The sequence below is a fragment of the Zosterops lateralis genome (assembly GCF_965231275.1).
Source record: "Zosterops lateralis genome assembly, chromosome: 7".
NCBI lineage: Eukaryota > Metazoa > Chordata > Aves > Passeriformes > Zosteropidae > Zosterops > Zosterops lateralis.
Window position 1 is genome coordinate 14,644,436 of NC_139767.1, and position 17,085 is coordinate 14,661,520.

The 17,085-nt window shown below is 35.7% G+C and overlaps 1 protein-coding gene across 2 annotated transcripts in view; it reads left to right on the forward strand.

Annotated features, from left to right (window-relative positions):
* The window catches only part of CERKL (CERK like autophagy regulator), a gene marked incomplete at its 5' end in the record, with an annotated part of 52,330 nt that overhangs the window by 11,711 nt on the left and 23,534 nt on the right, over positions 1-17,085 (forward strand). The window contains 5 exons of one of the 2 annotated variants that reach the window (XM_083865080.1): positions 464-536; positions 1,466-1,589; positions 2,395-2,487; positions 9,385-9,627; positions 16,438-16,569. In XM_083865080.1, the coding sequence (XP_083721206.1) occupies positions 9,429-9,627; positions 16,438-16,569 (331 nt within the window). Of the gene's footprint in view, positions 1-463; positions 537-1,465; positions 1,590-2,394; positions 2,488-9,384; positions 9,628-16,437; positions 16,570-17,085 lie in introns of those variants that run through there. The other variant, XM_083865079.1, reaches the window with a different exon arrangement.

Below are 17,085 nucleotides of genomic sequence, written 5' to 3' on the forward strand. Positions count from 1 at the left end.
TTTGTTGACGCGGGTGCGTTGCAGTGTGTGTGCAGCAGCTCTGCTGCTAAATGAAGTGAGTGTACCCCGAGCTCAGTGCAGATACACGGGCACAGGTGGGTGTCCTGGTGGCGTGCACCATGCAGGGAAACACATGGCACTACACAACATGGGGCAAAGAGCACGCAGTTGGAATTAGAAATCATTTCATGGATACTGTGGAAATTTGTGCTCGTTCGTGTATGGGGTTGTAATTTCTAAAAAGGGTCTGTAATTTCTAAAAAGGGTGTTGTTTTATTGAACATTTGTGAGGCAGACAGACAGCACTCTGAGGTGGTTGTCCTGACTTTGTGCAGAGAGCAGCTATTGTCTGAGCTTGTTTATGTCAATATTCTAATAATTTATCTTTATAACTGCTTTTGACTATGTTTATAGCAACATTGGCACCCTGTGTACAGAAGATACAATCAGAGCTGAAAGGAAACTTGCATCCATCTGGAAGCAATAAACTTTTCTAAAAGACTGCACAGTGTTACTCAATCCTGTGATTTCTCACTGTGAGTGAAATTAAGGTTTGGTTCAGTTGTGTCACATCATATTGGTATCAAATCTTTTGTGAGAGCTTTGTCATAGTGTTAAGCTACCAAAAAAAAAAAAAAATTGATGACAGTCTGAGAATGTAATTTCCTCAGTCACAGAATTATGCATCATTGCAAATGGAGTCAATTCTATATAATAAAAATAATTGTAATACCAGAAAGCTTCTGGAGTGTTGCATTTTGTAAACTTTCTCTTTATATGAAGTGCTAATTTGTATACTGCACAATTGACTGAGAACACCTTAAAGCTGGTATTGCATTCTAAGTAATTTTTGGTTTTTTACATCTATTATAATATAAATTATATTTTAATAGGACAAAATATTTTACGAAGTTAGAGAAATATGAATGGTGTCCATAAGGAGAAGGGGGAAAAAAAATCTATATTATAAAGATCATCTAACAAAATTCTGGGGGTTTTTTTTGTTGCTTTTAAGTTTGTTTCAAGTGTGGTATACATGAACAAAATAGGATTCATTCACCCCTGCAGGCAAAGTGGTGTAGCCTGCATTCTTCCTGTTCCTAAGTGGCAACTGAGCGTTGGGGCGAGGGAAGGGTTTTATGCTTGTCAGAGGATTCTGGTGGTGCTATTGCCATCTCTTGCCCTTGGGCTACTGCAGGAGATGCAGATACAATGATACAAAGGATGTCAGAGTTTCCTTCATAAATCTCTGAAAAAAAGAAATAGACCAGAGATCCATGAGGATAAAGCCAAACATGAAGAAGTTCATGGATGAGCTCATCTAGCAGCTGATAGCTATGCTTTGATAACTAAAAGCATGACTTGCTAGGGTACATGAATTATCAATAGTTTACAGAAGGAAATTAACTTGTGTTTAGAATGGGCTGCTTGTCCTTTTTTTCCTGAAGAAAATGTTTCTTTTCAGAAGAGACTAAAATTCAGATATTTGAGACATAATGAGTTCCCCGAAACACTGATATTTAGCAGTATGGATGGTTTCTAAATCTTTATTTGAGGCTGAGACAGATCTGGTGCAAGTAAGACTCCAGGTAAAAGTAATTATTAACTTGTATTTAATCAAACTCAGTAATGTCATGTGGTCATAAGGGGTTATTTGTTTCCCCACATCCCCTTATTTTCTGAAATGAAAGAAGTAATTGCTGTGATTGTAACATAAATTAGTAGGTACAAAACACTGTGTATGTGTGAGATGTTTTCGAGGAAATGTAAAATAAGGCTCAGGTTTCCTCTTTGGGGATTCTTTAGTATATTAATGCTCTGCTAGCCCATTCTGTTAAATCATGTAGGCTACTAGATACCCGTCTTCTGTTTATTTCAGAAATCTCTCCAAATAAATTCCATGTTATGATGGGTGTATGGTTGGTCTGTGTAAGACCAGTCATTTAATCTGATACATATGTTTGCAGAGGTTTTGGGAAATGGTGGAAATCCATGACACTTTTTACCCTCTTGTTACTGTGAAGTTTCTTACATAAGTCCTCTTACTTACTAAGTAAAAAGCTTTAAAGTTTCAGCTGCTAAATGAAAGGTTTGCAGTTACTTTTCAAATCGTATTATGAAATTAGGCAGTATGTGGGCCATATTCTTAATATAAAATGTAGAGCTTTCTGTAGTATATTTCCAGTGGCCTCTTTCTTGCTGTGGTGTTGATAAGAAAATGTAATTATTAAAAGCAAAGCCTTTGCTTTGTGTATCCTCTCAAATGCTTCAGGATGGGAATCAGTCATTGTCTGCCTTGCTTCCTTTCAGCTTACCTTCTTGTTCTAGCATTATTCCCAATAGATCTTTATGTTATTTTAAAATTCATCATCTCCCTCAAATTCTTTCTTGTAGAATGAAGGGGAAGCTCTTCCTTAAGGTGACACTTTTTCTCTGGAACAGCATTAAGGCCTTCTGCTAAAGCTTCAATCACGCTTTCATGCAGAGGTATTTATTCAATAAGCTATTTGACTTCTTTTCAAACTGCCAGTTTCAATATGTTTTTCTAATGAAATTCTGCTGTCAGCCTGTAGTTAATAAGCAAGGTTCTTCACTGTTCTGTGTGAGAGCTGAATGAAGACACTAATGAAAGCTTGATGGATAGATGTCTGATGAGCCTCATTACAGGAGGAAAGGCCTTTTCCATGGCTGCTGGGCATCAGGCAGACCCAGGATGCTGTGTAGGAGTGTCACTCTGAGATGTGGTCATGCTCAGAGGGGAAGTCTGGCCTTTCTGCACAAGGCATCAGCTCCAGCCAAACCAGTCTCTGAGCTGTACTAAACCTTGCTCTTACAGTATGGGGTCCTCTGTTCTTTTGGTTCACCCAGAACTAAGCAGTTTGGTGATGGTTGTTCTTTTCAGAAGTTTGCCTATTGCGACCTTTTAAAGCTGTAGTGAAACTTAACCACATTTTAAGTGCTTGAGTCTGGTCCAAGTCAAGACTTCAAGGACTACACCAAATGTTCCCTAAAGCTGCCCTTCCTTCAGCTGCTGTGATACAAAGCTGTGCACATGGGCTGCATGTGCAGCAGCCCTCTTGGATTGGTGGGGATGTTCAGAAGCTGGAGGATTAGTTTTCAACAAATATGGTAGAGAACAGGGGCTGGAATCAGCTGGTTCTGCTGTCTTGGGGGAAAGAACCATTTGGAAAGTGGTGGGAGACAAGAAGGGAATATGAAAGGTAGGAGGTTACAGTTTTAGATGGATTTACCCATGCTGTGAATATAGTGAAATGGTTTAGAAATAAGTGAAATTATTCTGTTATGTAATGTAAGCCTTTATCCTATGACTGAGATTTGCACTGGAAAACTCAGTTTGTTGGGTTTTTGGCTAGTATTGTGTGGAAAATTTGAAACCTGAAGTAAAAATCTATTCTGGCATTTTATTTTTTTAATATGTCCGTTATTCTTTATAAAAATATTCTTTTTAGAGGTAGCTATCTGTGATAGTTTAAAATGAGATGACTTCTTTAAGCTAGAATAATGAATAACTCCTTGTTCAGTGAAACGTAACTGAATGCATCATTTTTGTTTTGTAAAGCAGCATTTTATTCTGAAGTTTAAATATTTTTTTAACATCTAAGATGTCACTAGAGCGCTAAAGAATTAAGATAAGCCATTGTGCATCCTTTCCAGTTCTTGCTGACTCTTGTTGATCTGTGTGATCTTTGGGGAGTTAGAAATTGGAAGTGAAAATGCACAGCAGATTGGCTCAAGCCATGCTGGCTTCCTGCTGATGAAAGGACACAGTCCCAGTTCTTCCTTCTTCCCTGCTGTGAATTTTCTTAGCACTTTGTAGCATCTCTAGTTTTATAGGACTTGAACTGGTTATATTAAACAACTTGTCAGAAGACTAAGCCAGGGGAAAAGAAAAGTGGGCAGTCTCTGTTACTTTAGGGAGTTGATTTGACTCAGCTGCGTTTTGCCCAGAGCCAGACTTCAGGAAAAGGGCTGGACTGCACAGTCATGGCAGGTGAGTCTGTATTGAGAGAGGGATTAGCAGCAAGGTATTGCATTTGCTTGGCAAAATGCATCACTTCTCCCTAAGATTCTCTAGAGAAGGAGAATGAAAATGGGTAGTATTCCTGTCAGATGTTTTTAAGCTCAGTTTTCTGCCCTGAAGGAACACAGCTGCTGCTGCAAGTGAAGAGCTGCCATTAAAAGGTGAAGTGAGTAGTTGCACCCTGCTTTTTCTCTCCAGCTCTGCAGAAACTGAGATGCATCTCTTCAGTCCCTTGTAATACTTTCTGAGCTCCTTGCTGCTCCCAAGCAGATTATTGCACACAGTCTGAGAAATGTGTTTCTAGATTAGGCCTTGCTTGCGTTAAACTTCTCCTGTAGGACCTTTTAGAAGGACTAGAGTAACATAAAAATAATCTTCAAACAAAAACCAGCCCCTCCCCAACCTTGTGCTGTACCGCCTTCTCCTCAGCTTACTGTTTGATACTTTTGGCAAGCAGAAACTGGAATTTTGCTTTCTCTGCTTGAAGAAGAGAGTGAGAGGCATAGCATCAAATTTTGCCAGAAGTGTTGCACGACCTATCTTTTTGAAATAAGAAATCATTCAGAATTCATGTGTTTTGAAATAGCTTTTCTGTCTCATGTTTAGAGTAGTTAAATAAGTGCTAAATAGCCAGAAAAGCTTTACAGGGTTGTTTTTTTTTTTTTTTGCTTTTCTGGCAAGAATGATCATATCTGCTTTTCTCTCTGCCAGCCCTTAATCAATAAGTAGCTGAACACTGTAGAGGTTTTATGAATCAGCTGCATGCTGCTTACTGAGGGAAAAATGGGCTTAGTAACTGATGGGCTAATAGGTGCTGGTTTATATGCATTAGACATTATAATAAATATTCTTAAATACAAATTTATAGACATACTGTCAAAACTACTTTAATTTTTAATTCTATTTATTTTATTTTTGTGTTTATATTAATATAGTTATGTTTTATTGTATGTCCTGAATGGTTATTTTGAAAGTAGTGTTCATACAGTGTAGGATGGTCTGTGATCAATTTTATAATAAATAAGTTTTATAATAAAACACTTCTTTAATAAGTACTGATCACTGCATTTTCTTTGGTATGGTCTTGATGATTTTTTAAAATTTCTAATTATTTCTATTCACTTATATCAGTCAACTATTAAGGAAGTAAACTTTGAGAATGTAATGGGGCAGAGAGCTTAAAATGTGTAAAAGATTTATTTATTCACTATAGTCAGCAGGGCTCGGTATCTTGCCAAAGGTCATAGGAAGCAATTGTGACCAAGGGACTATAACACTCTTTGCTTTGTGCCCAATTCTTATAGTTGAATTATAGTCACATTTCATGTGTGTTTTCTAATATTTTCCATGTACTCCAGATATTTGTTATGGAAATCAAGTCCTTAAGTACCACTTCTAGATGTTGGGCCTCTGTGGTAAGATAACAGTTCAAAAAGTTGTTCCTTATGGAAGTGTTGGTGTTTATATTTAAATACCACATTTTCTTTTAAAATTCTGTTTTTCAGTAGTACTGCTTTTTTTCTTTGTGTGTATTTTCATCAATTTTGCTGTAAACATGAGGTAGTCTTTTTGTTTAAAGCCAAGTTTAACACTCTTAACTAATTAAAATTTGGTTTACTATTTACAATTAAACTCTATTTGAGTGTATTAGTTCCTCATCTTTTTGATTTAGACATAATTTTTTGTTAAATAAGAGATTTGACTACTGTAAATAGGAAAAATGTAGGATAGGCTCATTGCTTGAAATTAGTGAGATGATAAATAGGGGCATAAAACTTCCTAGAGATAGATGAATCTTTTTTCTTTTTTTTTTTTCGTGCTGTATTTGGAAAAAAAAAAAAGTGGACATGTGCAGAAACTGAGTACAATTAGCGTCAAGCAGATAAATCCAACTCTAATCCTGTTTACGCTCTACATCAGACAGATGTGCTGAGATTGATTTAGACAAGCCCTTGGCTTATAGTAACTTTTTTTTTAAGTGCCATATATTCTGGTTTTGTTAGATCTTTGCTAAATGTTAAGTGCTGTTAGTTTTGCTCTTCCCTAACGCCTGTAACCTACTTTATACAGGTCCCCTCTCTGCTTTCATGATGACAGGGCAGCCTGGTAGAAGAGATTATCTTTATTCCTTGTAATTAAATTGACTTTTTTTTTTTTTTTTCAGAAGATACAACAATGGGAAGTGGGCACTGAATTAAATAAATAGCATGATATCTAATAGATGTATACTTAAATCTCTTGCAAGAACAGATGGTACCCAATATCTTTCTAAGTAATGTGAGAGGACAGTTAATGTCCTGAAACTGCTTGCAATAACCAATATGATACTAACGAGCCAATACTTTTCAAAGTTTAAAAAGACGTTTTATCCAATATATACTTTATTGCAAAAGTTAGCTTGGTTGTTATCTCATTCTAGAAATATTTTACAGATGCAGTTCATGAGTTAAATTTTCTTTATCTGAGTTGTTTTATAAAATTTTCCTGCATTTGCAATGGTCTTATTTTGAGCAAGCAGAGAAAATGAAAATTATAGAGTATGCCTAGGATTTTATACAGATTTCTTTACAACTTGAGTAAAAATGGGCTGTCCTAATCCTACTAGCTAATTCAACATTTCCTCTAGAAATTAAAAATTGAGGGTGACATTTTTTTGCAGTTCAGCATTCCCAGAGTTTATATCCTTTTCCAGGATGCATCTGGAAATGTATTCCTGTGAAACAAAGTTAGATAGTGGTTTTAAAAGTCTAGTGCTGCCTAGTAAGAATGTTTTACTTTAAATATCAAAAGTTTTGATATGCATCTGAGCAACATAAGAATTTGATAATTACGGAGTAAGAGGAAGATGCACAAGCAAGTAAGTAACTGGCTGAAATAGTCATGAAAAGCAAATGCAGACCTTACCTGCCTTTAGACTAAATGTCATTTTATGAAAGCTAGTGGGGGATAAAAAGTGTTTTATCAGGCCTTCATTTTCCTTGACTTGTTCAGGATAAATAGGCTAATGTTTGTAACTTATATTTAGTGCACATCCATAACACTGGCATAATAACGTTCATTATACCCTCAGCAAAACTAAGAGTTAAACCCAAAATATGATTTATTTTAAAGTATGATTTATTTTAAAATATTTAAAAAGCAGGCCCACTTAGAATATTTGTATTGATCTGGGGAAATGAATGCTGCAGCTCAGTTGTTGCTGCAGAATGGTTGTGGTTATATTTCACATGTCTTTGTTGACTCCTTTTCCTAAAAAATTGAGGTTATGTGCTGGCATTTTCAGTGTACTGCATAGTCTGACAGTGAGACTTTGTGAAAAAACATAAGCGGACCCCTCAAAAATTCTGTTTTAAAAATTAAAACAAATCTTTAGGGTAGGTATTAAACTATGTGTTTCTAGGTAATTTGGGACATTGCCAGTTTTTCATTTCAGGCCTACAAAGACTATTTACCCTTAAATGTTTTAGAAGAATAATATTAAGTTTGACAAAAATGAAGATCTTTGGTTTGGTAATGTTAATATCAAGTTTGTTTGAACAATGTTCACTTTGAGTTTGTGTAAAATCATAGTTCAAATGGAATCATACAGTATTTTTTCCCCCTCAGTTCCCTCATTTTTAAAGGATACACTGAATGAAAATGCTTTTACAGCAATTGTTACAGTACTTCAGGATTTAGGTTGGGTTTTTAAAAAAATATTTAGGTGAGTTTTCTCCTGTTTATTTAGTGTATACTTTTGAAAATATGCACTACAGATAATTTCCTGTGTACTATCTCAATGCACACCAACGTTTACTTATCACAGTATTCCTGCTAAGACTGGAATGATTTCAGTGCAGTTTTACACCTTAGTAGCTGATTTACAGAGATATTAGGATGATAAAGTATAACAAGTTGGGAAAAATATGTGGGAAGTATTACAATGTCATGCTTCAATTTGTCACAGGTTATTTGGTACAGAACAGGAAAAAAAATAAGTTGGTTGAGAATTGTGAGGAGAAATCATATTGATTTGAGCTTTATCTGTGTTGGCATGGCTGAGGAGAAGTCATCCAGGATTCCTGGACAGAGAGATGATCACTGCATAATCTCCTTCCAGAAATAGCGTTGATAGCGCCAGTATCAAACTGTTACAAGAATTGACAAAGTCATCTTTTTCCTGCCCACAAAAAGTATATGACTTTGTGAAACCCTCAGCTTCATATGGTGTAATGAAGTAGGGGGTGCTGTCCATCTTTCCCCAGATGACAATTAAAATAGTTTTTCCCAACACTCCGGTGCAGCTTGTATCAACTATTCCTCAAACAGAATCGGCTACAGTTTTTGCTATTGAGAAACCAGCTGACAGAGTGTTGCTACATTTGGGGAAGTTTTCTTGTTTCTAGTATTTCTTGCCTTGGGCTGCAAAGGGCTCTTTATTGGTGGGCTGTATCAGATCTACTGTAATTATGAAGAAAGCAGGGAAAATTTTCTTTCTGTGTCCAAAGAATCTGATACCTACAGGAACAGTGACATTTTTCCTTTAGTTTGTGCATTTGACTTTGTTTTTGAGGAATTGGAACACAGCTCCAGAGAGCAGAAAAGCAGAAGCCTGTCCCATAGTGCCTCAGTTGATACATCTCCAAAAGGCACTTGGAAATGAAGTGGTAGCATCTGCAGCCACAGCATCCATGTAAATAACAGCCCCAAGATAACAAAACCTTCCCTTAGCCTAACATAAATCCCCCCTGGGGTGAGGATCTAAAACTGTCACAAGAACTTTTTTGAAACTGTTTTTCATGTCTTCTAAACTAAATATATAAATCAAAAATGAAAAAAAAAAAAAAAAAAAGATGGGTAACACATTTTTAGTTTATTTGTCTATTTTTGCTCAACTGTTTTCTGATATGTTTCTGATGTAAACACAAAAGGCAATGGTTATACGAAATGAAAAAATACAGTGAGCATATAGTCAGCTTGGGTGATAGCACACTTTCTGATCTATGATTTCCTAGGATGAATGCTATGATTGTTATGATTTAGGTGCAAGGAATAAAGAATTTGCTTTTTGAATGGAAATTCCAAAAATGTGCTTCTTAGAGTGTGAAATGTTATTAATTTTTTTGAACACCAGAAAGCTGAGTAAATAACCTCTTTGAAATAATTTTGTTTGTACAGCTGGATACATAAGTTGGTAAAATAAAAGACCAGTGATAGAGGGAAATGATATACCATAAGTGTCAATGCAAGGATGAACAGATGCAAGAAGTGAACCCAGAGATGAAGCTCTAACAATACTTTTAGTTGTTACTCCCAATCACATTAGTAATGCTCTTCTTTTTTTTTTCTTTTTTCCTTTACAGGTGATTCCAGTGTGGCTTTACAGGCTCAAGAGGAGATTATTGAAATGAAAGATGTATTTTCAGTAAAACTGAAACGTCGTCGATTTGCAGGGCAGAAAAAAGGTGGTACTTTGTTGGGTATCACAATTTTCAAATGCTTGAATAAAGAAGAGAATAAGCTTACAGACTGTGCTATCCATTTAAATAACTTAAGTGAAGATCACTGTCAGTCATGGTTTAGACATCTGAAGGAAATTTTGAATGGTAAGCATTTAATTGAGGTTGATGTCATATTTATTTCTATTGGTAATACATGAGGCTGAGTGAAGCTTAGAAACATCTTGCCTGTGGAAATTAAAACACAGATGTGAATCTTATTTCTGGCAAATGTCTACTACTGAAGTTTTACATAGTCAAGTGTAGAATCTAGAAAAGTGACAATAATTGACTAATGTATCTGTGAAGATGAAATAAATTGTTGTTATTTTTGGAAGAGTTTTGGAAGCTACTGAAAATAAGTGATTTTCTTTATTCTGACTGAAGAATCTTCTGGGAAATCTGTTTCTGAAAGAAATAACATGTTTTGTTGATATTTTCACTTGAAATTGCATCCCACCTGATGGTACTACAGTAGTTGCACTTCTGGGAACCCTTCAGGAGCTTTCTGGTGATGGTTTATGAAATCCCAGTTGAGACTTCCATATTCTTTAGGAGACTAATGGGAGAGATTTCCCTCATCTTCATAAATTCACAGGTGGCAGTGCTTTTAGGTTCTGTAGGACTCTTGTTGGATAATCTGATACAAAGTTTATTGATAATAGTGATGGGATGCAATTCTTTACTTTAAAAGTATCTTTCTGTGTTTGCCTAGACTAGTGGTAGTTTCAGGATGCTCTGTTTAGCCAGTTGTTGGGTTGGTTGGTTGGTGTTTTTTTATTTTTTATTTTATGGAAGCTTGATCAAAATTAAGAAAAAAAAATTCACCATGTAGGGTAAAAGAGCCCCACAAGGAATCCAAGACTTTCACTGTAGTTTATATTTGAAAGGCACAGAATATAGTACACTTTTGATTTAAATAACCAAAATGACATCCCTTCTCCAATACCAAACTCTGATTTAACTCCACAGGGTACCTCTGTTTACAGATTATAGCAAATGAGTTTGTTTATTACAGAAAAAAAGCAGTCTATCTTGTGATATTAGAACTCCAGCTGAATTGTCAAGACTGAGCCAGATTACAAATTCAAATCTTGTACATTTGTGGTGTTTGTAACAACACGTTGAATAAGAATTTATAGTGCACTTCTACTAAAGTTTCACAAGCAGATATTGAAGAAACAACATGAGTTATTAATGGTGCATTCTTGCATTGCTTGTTTAGGTATGCTTTAGATTTTCCCAATGAAGATGTATATTAAAAAGTGCCTGCCCTTTTCCCCTTTTGAAAGACTTTATCATGAAATATCTCAATCTGCAGAAGTGCCAGGATTCCTGTAGATCTCCAGCTACCCATAAAGGCAAGGACATTTGCATAAGGAGCAAATGTCTGTTTTGTTCCTAGATTACTCTCCATCTATCAGGAGCAGTGATACCATATGTTCACAGAAAAAAAAGCTGCAGTATCTCTTGCTCAGGTTGCCTTGACCTCGAGGTGCAGTCTCTGTTTTATAGCTTTGTAATTGGATGCCACCTGAACCTGAAAAAAAAAAGTGTTCTGCGCAATGGTGTTTCAAGTTCTTGCTTCAGTCTTTCTCCAGAAGCTCAGACCTTGTACAGATTTTTTTTTTTTTTTTTTTGGATCTCTGATCAGTATATTTTTCTCCTTGTCTTCTACTCCAGGAATAAACAGGACTCAGAGAGATAAAAATAACTGCATGAAACCCTCATCATACCAGTTGCTAATTCTTCTAAGTCTGAACTAAAAGTATACAATGCAGTTGAGTTCCATTAATTTCCTGGTGGTGATATTTCTGTGTGAAACAGTAATGGATTTTCATAATTTTGTTGTAGCCTTTTTCTTTTTCTGTAAAAGTGCTGGAGTTTGTAATGAACTGAAATTGGCTGCTTCTGGTTTTATCCTTCTGAAATAGTAAAAATTACTTCCCTGCCCTCCCTCCTCCCCAGTCTGTCTGACTGCAAAGTAATTTTTCATTAACTGCTTCATTATTTGCTTGAAGGATTTTTTTTTATTGTTTCTGGGCTGGATTAAATTAAAAGCAGGTGATTTATCAAAGTAGAACATATATATATATATATATATATATATATATATATATTTGATCAACAATACATAGACATTCTGACAAACAGGAGTATATGTTTCTGACAGGTGTGTTTCCTCTGAAGATAAATGCAATTTCTACTTGTTTACCTCACTCTTTGAGAAGTTTTTAGGTTTTTATGCATACACATTGATGAAGGAACAACTTTCTCTGTGTTTGTGACAGGGTAACAAAATAAATGTACCACCATCTTCCCATGTTTAAGTAAGTTCTTATTTTCTGCCTGCTGTTGCTGCTGTTTCAGTGCATGCCAGCTAGATATGAAGAGCTTGCTCACTGATAGAGTGTTCCTGAAATCTGACCTGTACATTGTGTGTTTGTTAAACTGCTCTAACACAACCACTGCCATCTTCATGCACCTCTGGACCCTTGGCTCTGGGTGGCTCCTGGAAGGCCCCAAAAGGCAGCTTAGACTGGGTCTAGTGTGCTGTTATCTTGTATCAGCCCTGGTGCTCACCCCACTCTCAGTGATTTCCATTGATACATCACATCTTTTTGTACAGGATTTATGGGCATGGCATGAGGAGACACTGTGTCAGTAGAATTCAATGTTTCATCCAAAATCCTCTGCACATGCAAATACACAGTGGTTCACAGTGGTTGTTAAGGGGTTGAGGCAGGCTCAAAAATGAGAGAAAATGTACAATTGTCAATGTTCATCCATTTTTTTTAACAAGATAAGATTTACTAACAGTTGATTCAAAAAAGTTTTACTTATAAACTCTGTAAACTAACAAAAGACAGCAAATGTTGTTAAGAATAGATGATAAAGTAGCAAAAAAAAGCACAAAGTGCATTTTATTTTTATCTCCTGTTCCAGAGTATCTATCACATGGGGATTTGATATGAAAGCCTGAAACTTCATGCATGAAGTTTTAATTAAACCATTAATGTTAAACATTAACTTAGGTTAGTTAATATTAACAGTGCTGTCTCCATAGTTACATTAACAACTCTGCCTCATATTGTTAGTTTTTCTCATGTATAATATTCGTAATGCTGTATAAAGTATTTCTAAAAGTAGATGGTAATGCCATGATTCCAGGCTCTTAACTTTTGTAACATAAACCCATTTTGCTGAGGCCGGGCCCTGAAAGCAGCACAGATGTATGTCTGAGCACAGCGTCTCTGCTGCCCCGGGAGCCTTTGTTTCCTCAACACCCTGATTGACCCACCACCCTTCATGGTTCACTGATTCACTTGATAGATCAAGTTTAAACTAGTGCATATTAGCACATTTGTTAGTACTAGGGGAACAGTTGGCCTTCCTGCTTTAGGCTGCTGGCTCGTTTCAAATGGAGCAGCCAGGGAAAACAATACCAGAATACCAGTTAGGAGAGCCCCAAAAGGCTGGCAGACTGGGATCAGTTGCACACAGTAGTCAATGACATTGATTCATTCATATAGATGTCGTTTAAAGACAATTAAAAGATTATTATTTAAAAAACACTTTAAAGAAGCTTCACAATAATATTGTTTGAAAGTTTAATCTTTGGCTGTTACAGGATATGCTTTCATTAAGCTCAGTTGTTTGGTGTGTTCTAACGTGCCCAGTGCACACCAGGAATGATAAAGTAATACATTTTGTCATGATCATCCTTTCATGCCAGTTGGCAATTATATGGCACAAACAAAATCACTTCAGTAGTGTACCATCTCTGCTCAAATGCCTTGTTTGTGAAAAATATTTCCATCAATGAAATATTTTATGTCTCTAAAAAAGTAAATTGATATTCAAATAATCACAAAGAGAATATTTTAATACTTTGATCCTGTGAAATTGTTTGGTTCTTGAAAATCTTGCTAGGATTTATGTGTTAACTCTGATATACTTTTTAGCAATAGCCGAATATACATAATCATAAATATAGTTTCTGATTTAGAATGGTAAATGAATTAATTTTTCTTTAAAAAATTAAATTCAACCATTTCCTCAAAAATCTAGGATTTTTTCCCCCACCAATTGAAAAGTCTATTTTCTTTTGCCTATGTAGCATTTCTTTTGAAACTTTATATTGCCACCTAGGGTTAAATTCTTACATGTCATATGCAAAAACGTTGAAGTGAGATAGGATGTTTGCTTTTATCCCTTCAGTTGTCTCCTGATGTCTGTTTTGCAGAACTGTAACTTGCACTTCTGGTGCTAGAATTTTTTGACACTTCATCTGCTTTCTCCTTCTACAAACTCTACTTTTCTATTCTTTCCCCTGCTATGTGTATTATATTCTTATATTTGTATGTTTGGGGAGGTGCTTTTGGTTTTTTTTTATAACTTCAAAGGTATACTCAGATATCCATGACTAAAGTCAGTTTTTACAGTTTTTCAGCTCTGAGTGTTGGGGGATTGAGTGTTAGGAGGACCAGCTGATTACATTATTTTATGAACAGGATAAGAAACATGGCAGCACATTTATGAATTTAGTTAAATCTTTTCTCTTTTGAAGCAGGGGTCCTTATTCTTATAAGTTTTCCATTTAATTTTTACTGATGCTTTAGGCAGATGATAAAGTCACAGAAACTATTTTTTTGGTCTTAATATTTTTATAACTTCTAAAAGACTGCAACAATACCATTTAGTAGATTTCAATTAAGGCATTATTATAATGTCTTTATGATGATTATTTATAGGTATTAATAGTTTTTGGGAGCTTTTGTTAAGTCTTCCTTATTTGTGTTGTAATTCCTGTTATAAGAAATTCCACTGCAGTGCTTCTTTCTGTTTCCAGAGAATCAAGAAGAATTTAGGTTGGAATGGACCTCTGGAGATTATCTGTTCTAGCTTCCTGCTCAGGGCAGGTGAGCTTCTAATAAAGATCAGGTTGCTAAGAGCCACGTCCAGATAAGTTTTGAAGATCTCTAAGGATAGACAATGTCACCCATGGCTTACCTGCCATCATTGTAAAGAGTGTGTTTCTTACTTTCACACTAGAATATTCCTGTTGTCCCTTGGCTCTGTCCCTGCAACTGCAGGAGGCCTGGCTCGGTGGCTGTCACTCCCACAGGGATGCTGAAGGAAAGCACTGAGGTGGGGTTTGTCCTTGAGGCTCTGCTGCCTCCGCTGCTGGGCTCAGGGTTTGTCTTACTGAACATCCTCAGGCCTTTCTCACACCATTCTTGTAGCTGATCAGAGTCCTCATGAACAGTGTCCTGGGTGACTTTATGGTGTTTGTATCCCCACTCCTCTGTTGATTGTGCTGGATATTAAGTTCAGCACGTGTAAGACTGGTTCCGAGAGCGAAGGGGGAGAGAAGGAGAGCAAGTTTGTTTGCAGAAACCCTTCCCTACAACACATCCGCAGTCCTCACCAAGTCCCTGATTTTCTTTTTTCTCCTTTTTGAAAGAGATGCTTTTGAATACAGGTGTTTGTTACTGAAGACATGCAGGATTCTCCAGGATTAATGTACTGTGCAATGACTTGGCACTCTGTGTAACATTTTGACATAAACATGGTTATACTTTTTTTTTGTATATGACTTCGGAGGACTTTGGAGGACTTTGCAGCAAACTGATGCAATAATTTCCTTCAGTGCCTTTAAGAAATCCTCTACAGTTTCTGACACAAACTAGAGAAAGAGCTAGTTTTCTTTTCAAGATTCTTTGATGTATTTAAATAAATGAAAAAAATAATCTCCGTGACTTTTATAATTATCTTTTGATCTTAAGGAATACTTTCCTCTTTAATGCTGAAATAGTATTTGGCTATAATTTCTTTGAGTAATTGTTCCTGTTCAATTGTTGAGGTAGAGTAAGTGAATGAGCTGCAGGAAGTCCCTGCTGACACTCCCAAGGTACATGTGGCTGTAAAAATTGAAGTCATATTCTTCATGGGGCAGGAAAATGTGCTTTCATTCGTGGCTCCTTTTGGAGTTGTGGGCTACTACCAATTTTATTCTTGAATGTTGAAAGCAGTACACTTGCCAGATATTCTAGCTTCTATTTGGCTAAGAAAGTGATAGTCTACCCTAATACTAAACCAAAATTTAGAATTGTTCAAATCAAATATCTTTAATAGGCACCAAAAGAAGAGCAGTATTGCACACTACCGCTTGCTCCTTGTAGCAAAGCAGCCTTACTGAACCATGGCAATTGTAGGAATTCTAGAAAAGGGAATTTGAAAAGTGATGTTGGTTTAGTATGAATGTTCAACAAGATGCCATGTTTCAAATAATAAATTTACCTCATGGGATCAATGTGCAAGACAAGGTTCAGCTTTGCATGGCAGTATTTCTCAGTGTTGTTTCCTTGGAGTTCATTACTCCAAAGACCTAAATGAGCAATAATTCTCAGATTTCCAAATGATACTGCCAAATTTCTATTTCTTTATATTTTTGGAGCTCTTTTACAATGAAGAAATTTCCTTTGGAGCATTTGATTTGCACTCTTAGAAAAATGTTGGATTGTGGTGTCAGTTTTGTTGGGCGTTATTTTTGTATGCCTGCTGGGAGTGAGTCACATTAAATTCCAACAAGGATACATTTTTATATTTAGGTTTCTTTTCTATTTTTGGTGCCCAAACTTTGCACTCACCCTGCTCCTGAATCAGGGTTTAACTAGGCTATGACCTATGCACTTTTTTCTGGTTCCTACAACTGTTTATTAGCTGTACACACAAAGTTAGTCAATACTGTAATTTAAAGATAAGTAGTGCACATGCAAGAAGAAATTGAGACTTTTTTTAGACTGTAATTTATTTATCCTGTCAAAGTATTGTAATGGTTCTGATATTAAAAAACCATTTAAGCTGTAAAAATAGTTGGGTTGTGTGTAATCTTAATTTTTTTTTTCTTTTTAGGCTTTCAAAACAGACCTAAATCCTTGAAAGTGTTTGTTAATCCAAGCAGCCACAAAAGAGAAGCCACTCACATTTATTATGAAAAAGTTGCACCTCTTTTTAAACTTGCTGACATAAAAACTGATGTCACAGGTAAATTGCTTCAGAAGTGTAGCTTAATCCTTTGTGAAATTAGTAGTTAAGCATGTGAGACAATTTAAATTTACTGCTTATCCTGGTTGCTTTTGACTGCAAGCACTGCATTTGGAACTCTAGTTAATACAACACAATATATTTTTATTTGGTCCAAAAGTTCTTTAGTAATTCTGTTATTGATTCAGTATTTTTCACCTCTAGCAATCAATACTAGTAATCTAGTCTTTTTCCTATGTCTGTTGTAATTGACTTGAAAAATTATCAGTCTCAGCCTAAACAAATTATAAGAGGTCTCATCTTGCAGTTATTCCTTAAATCTCTTATGAAATGACAACTAGTTCAGGTTGTTGGCCAAAAATTATTCTGATAAAATCTGATTTAGCCATGAGAATATACTAATGCAATAATGGTAGATGAAAATTATCTTGCTAATTTTATTTCCTGTATCCATGTATTTTTTTTAACTATTTAGGCCACAATTTAAAGTAAAATCAGTTGAAGATTAAAGACACA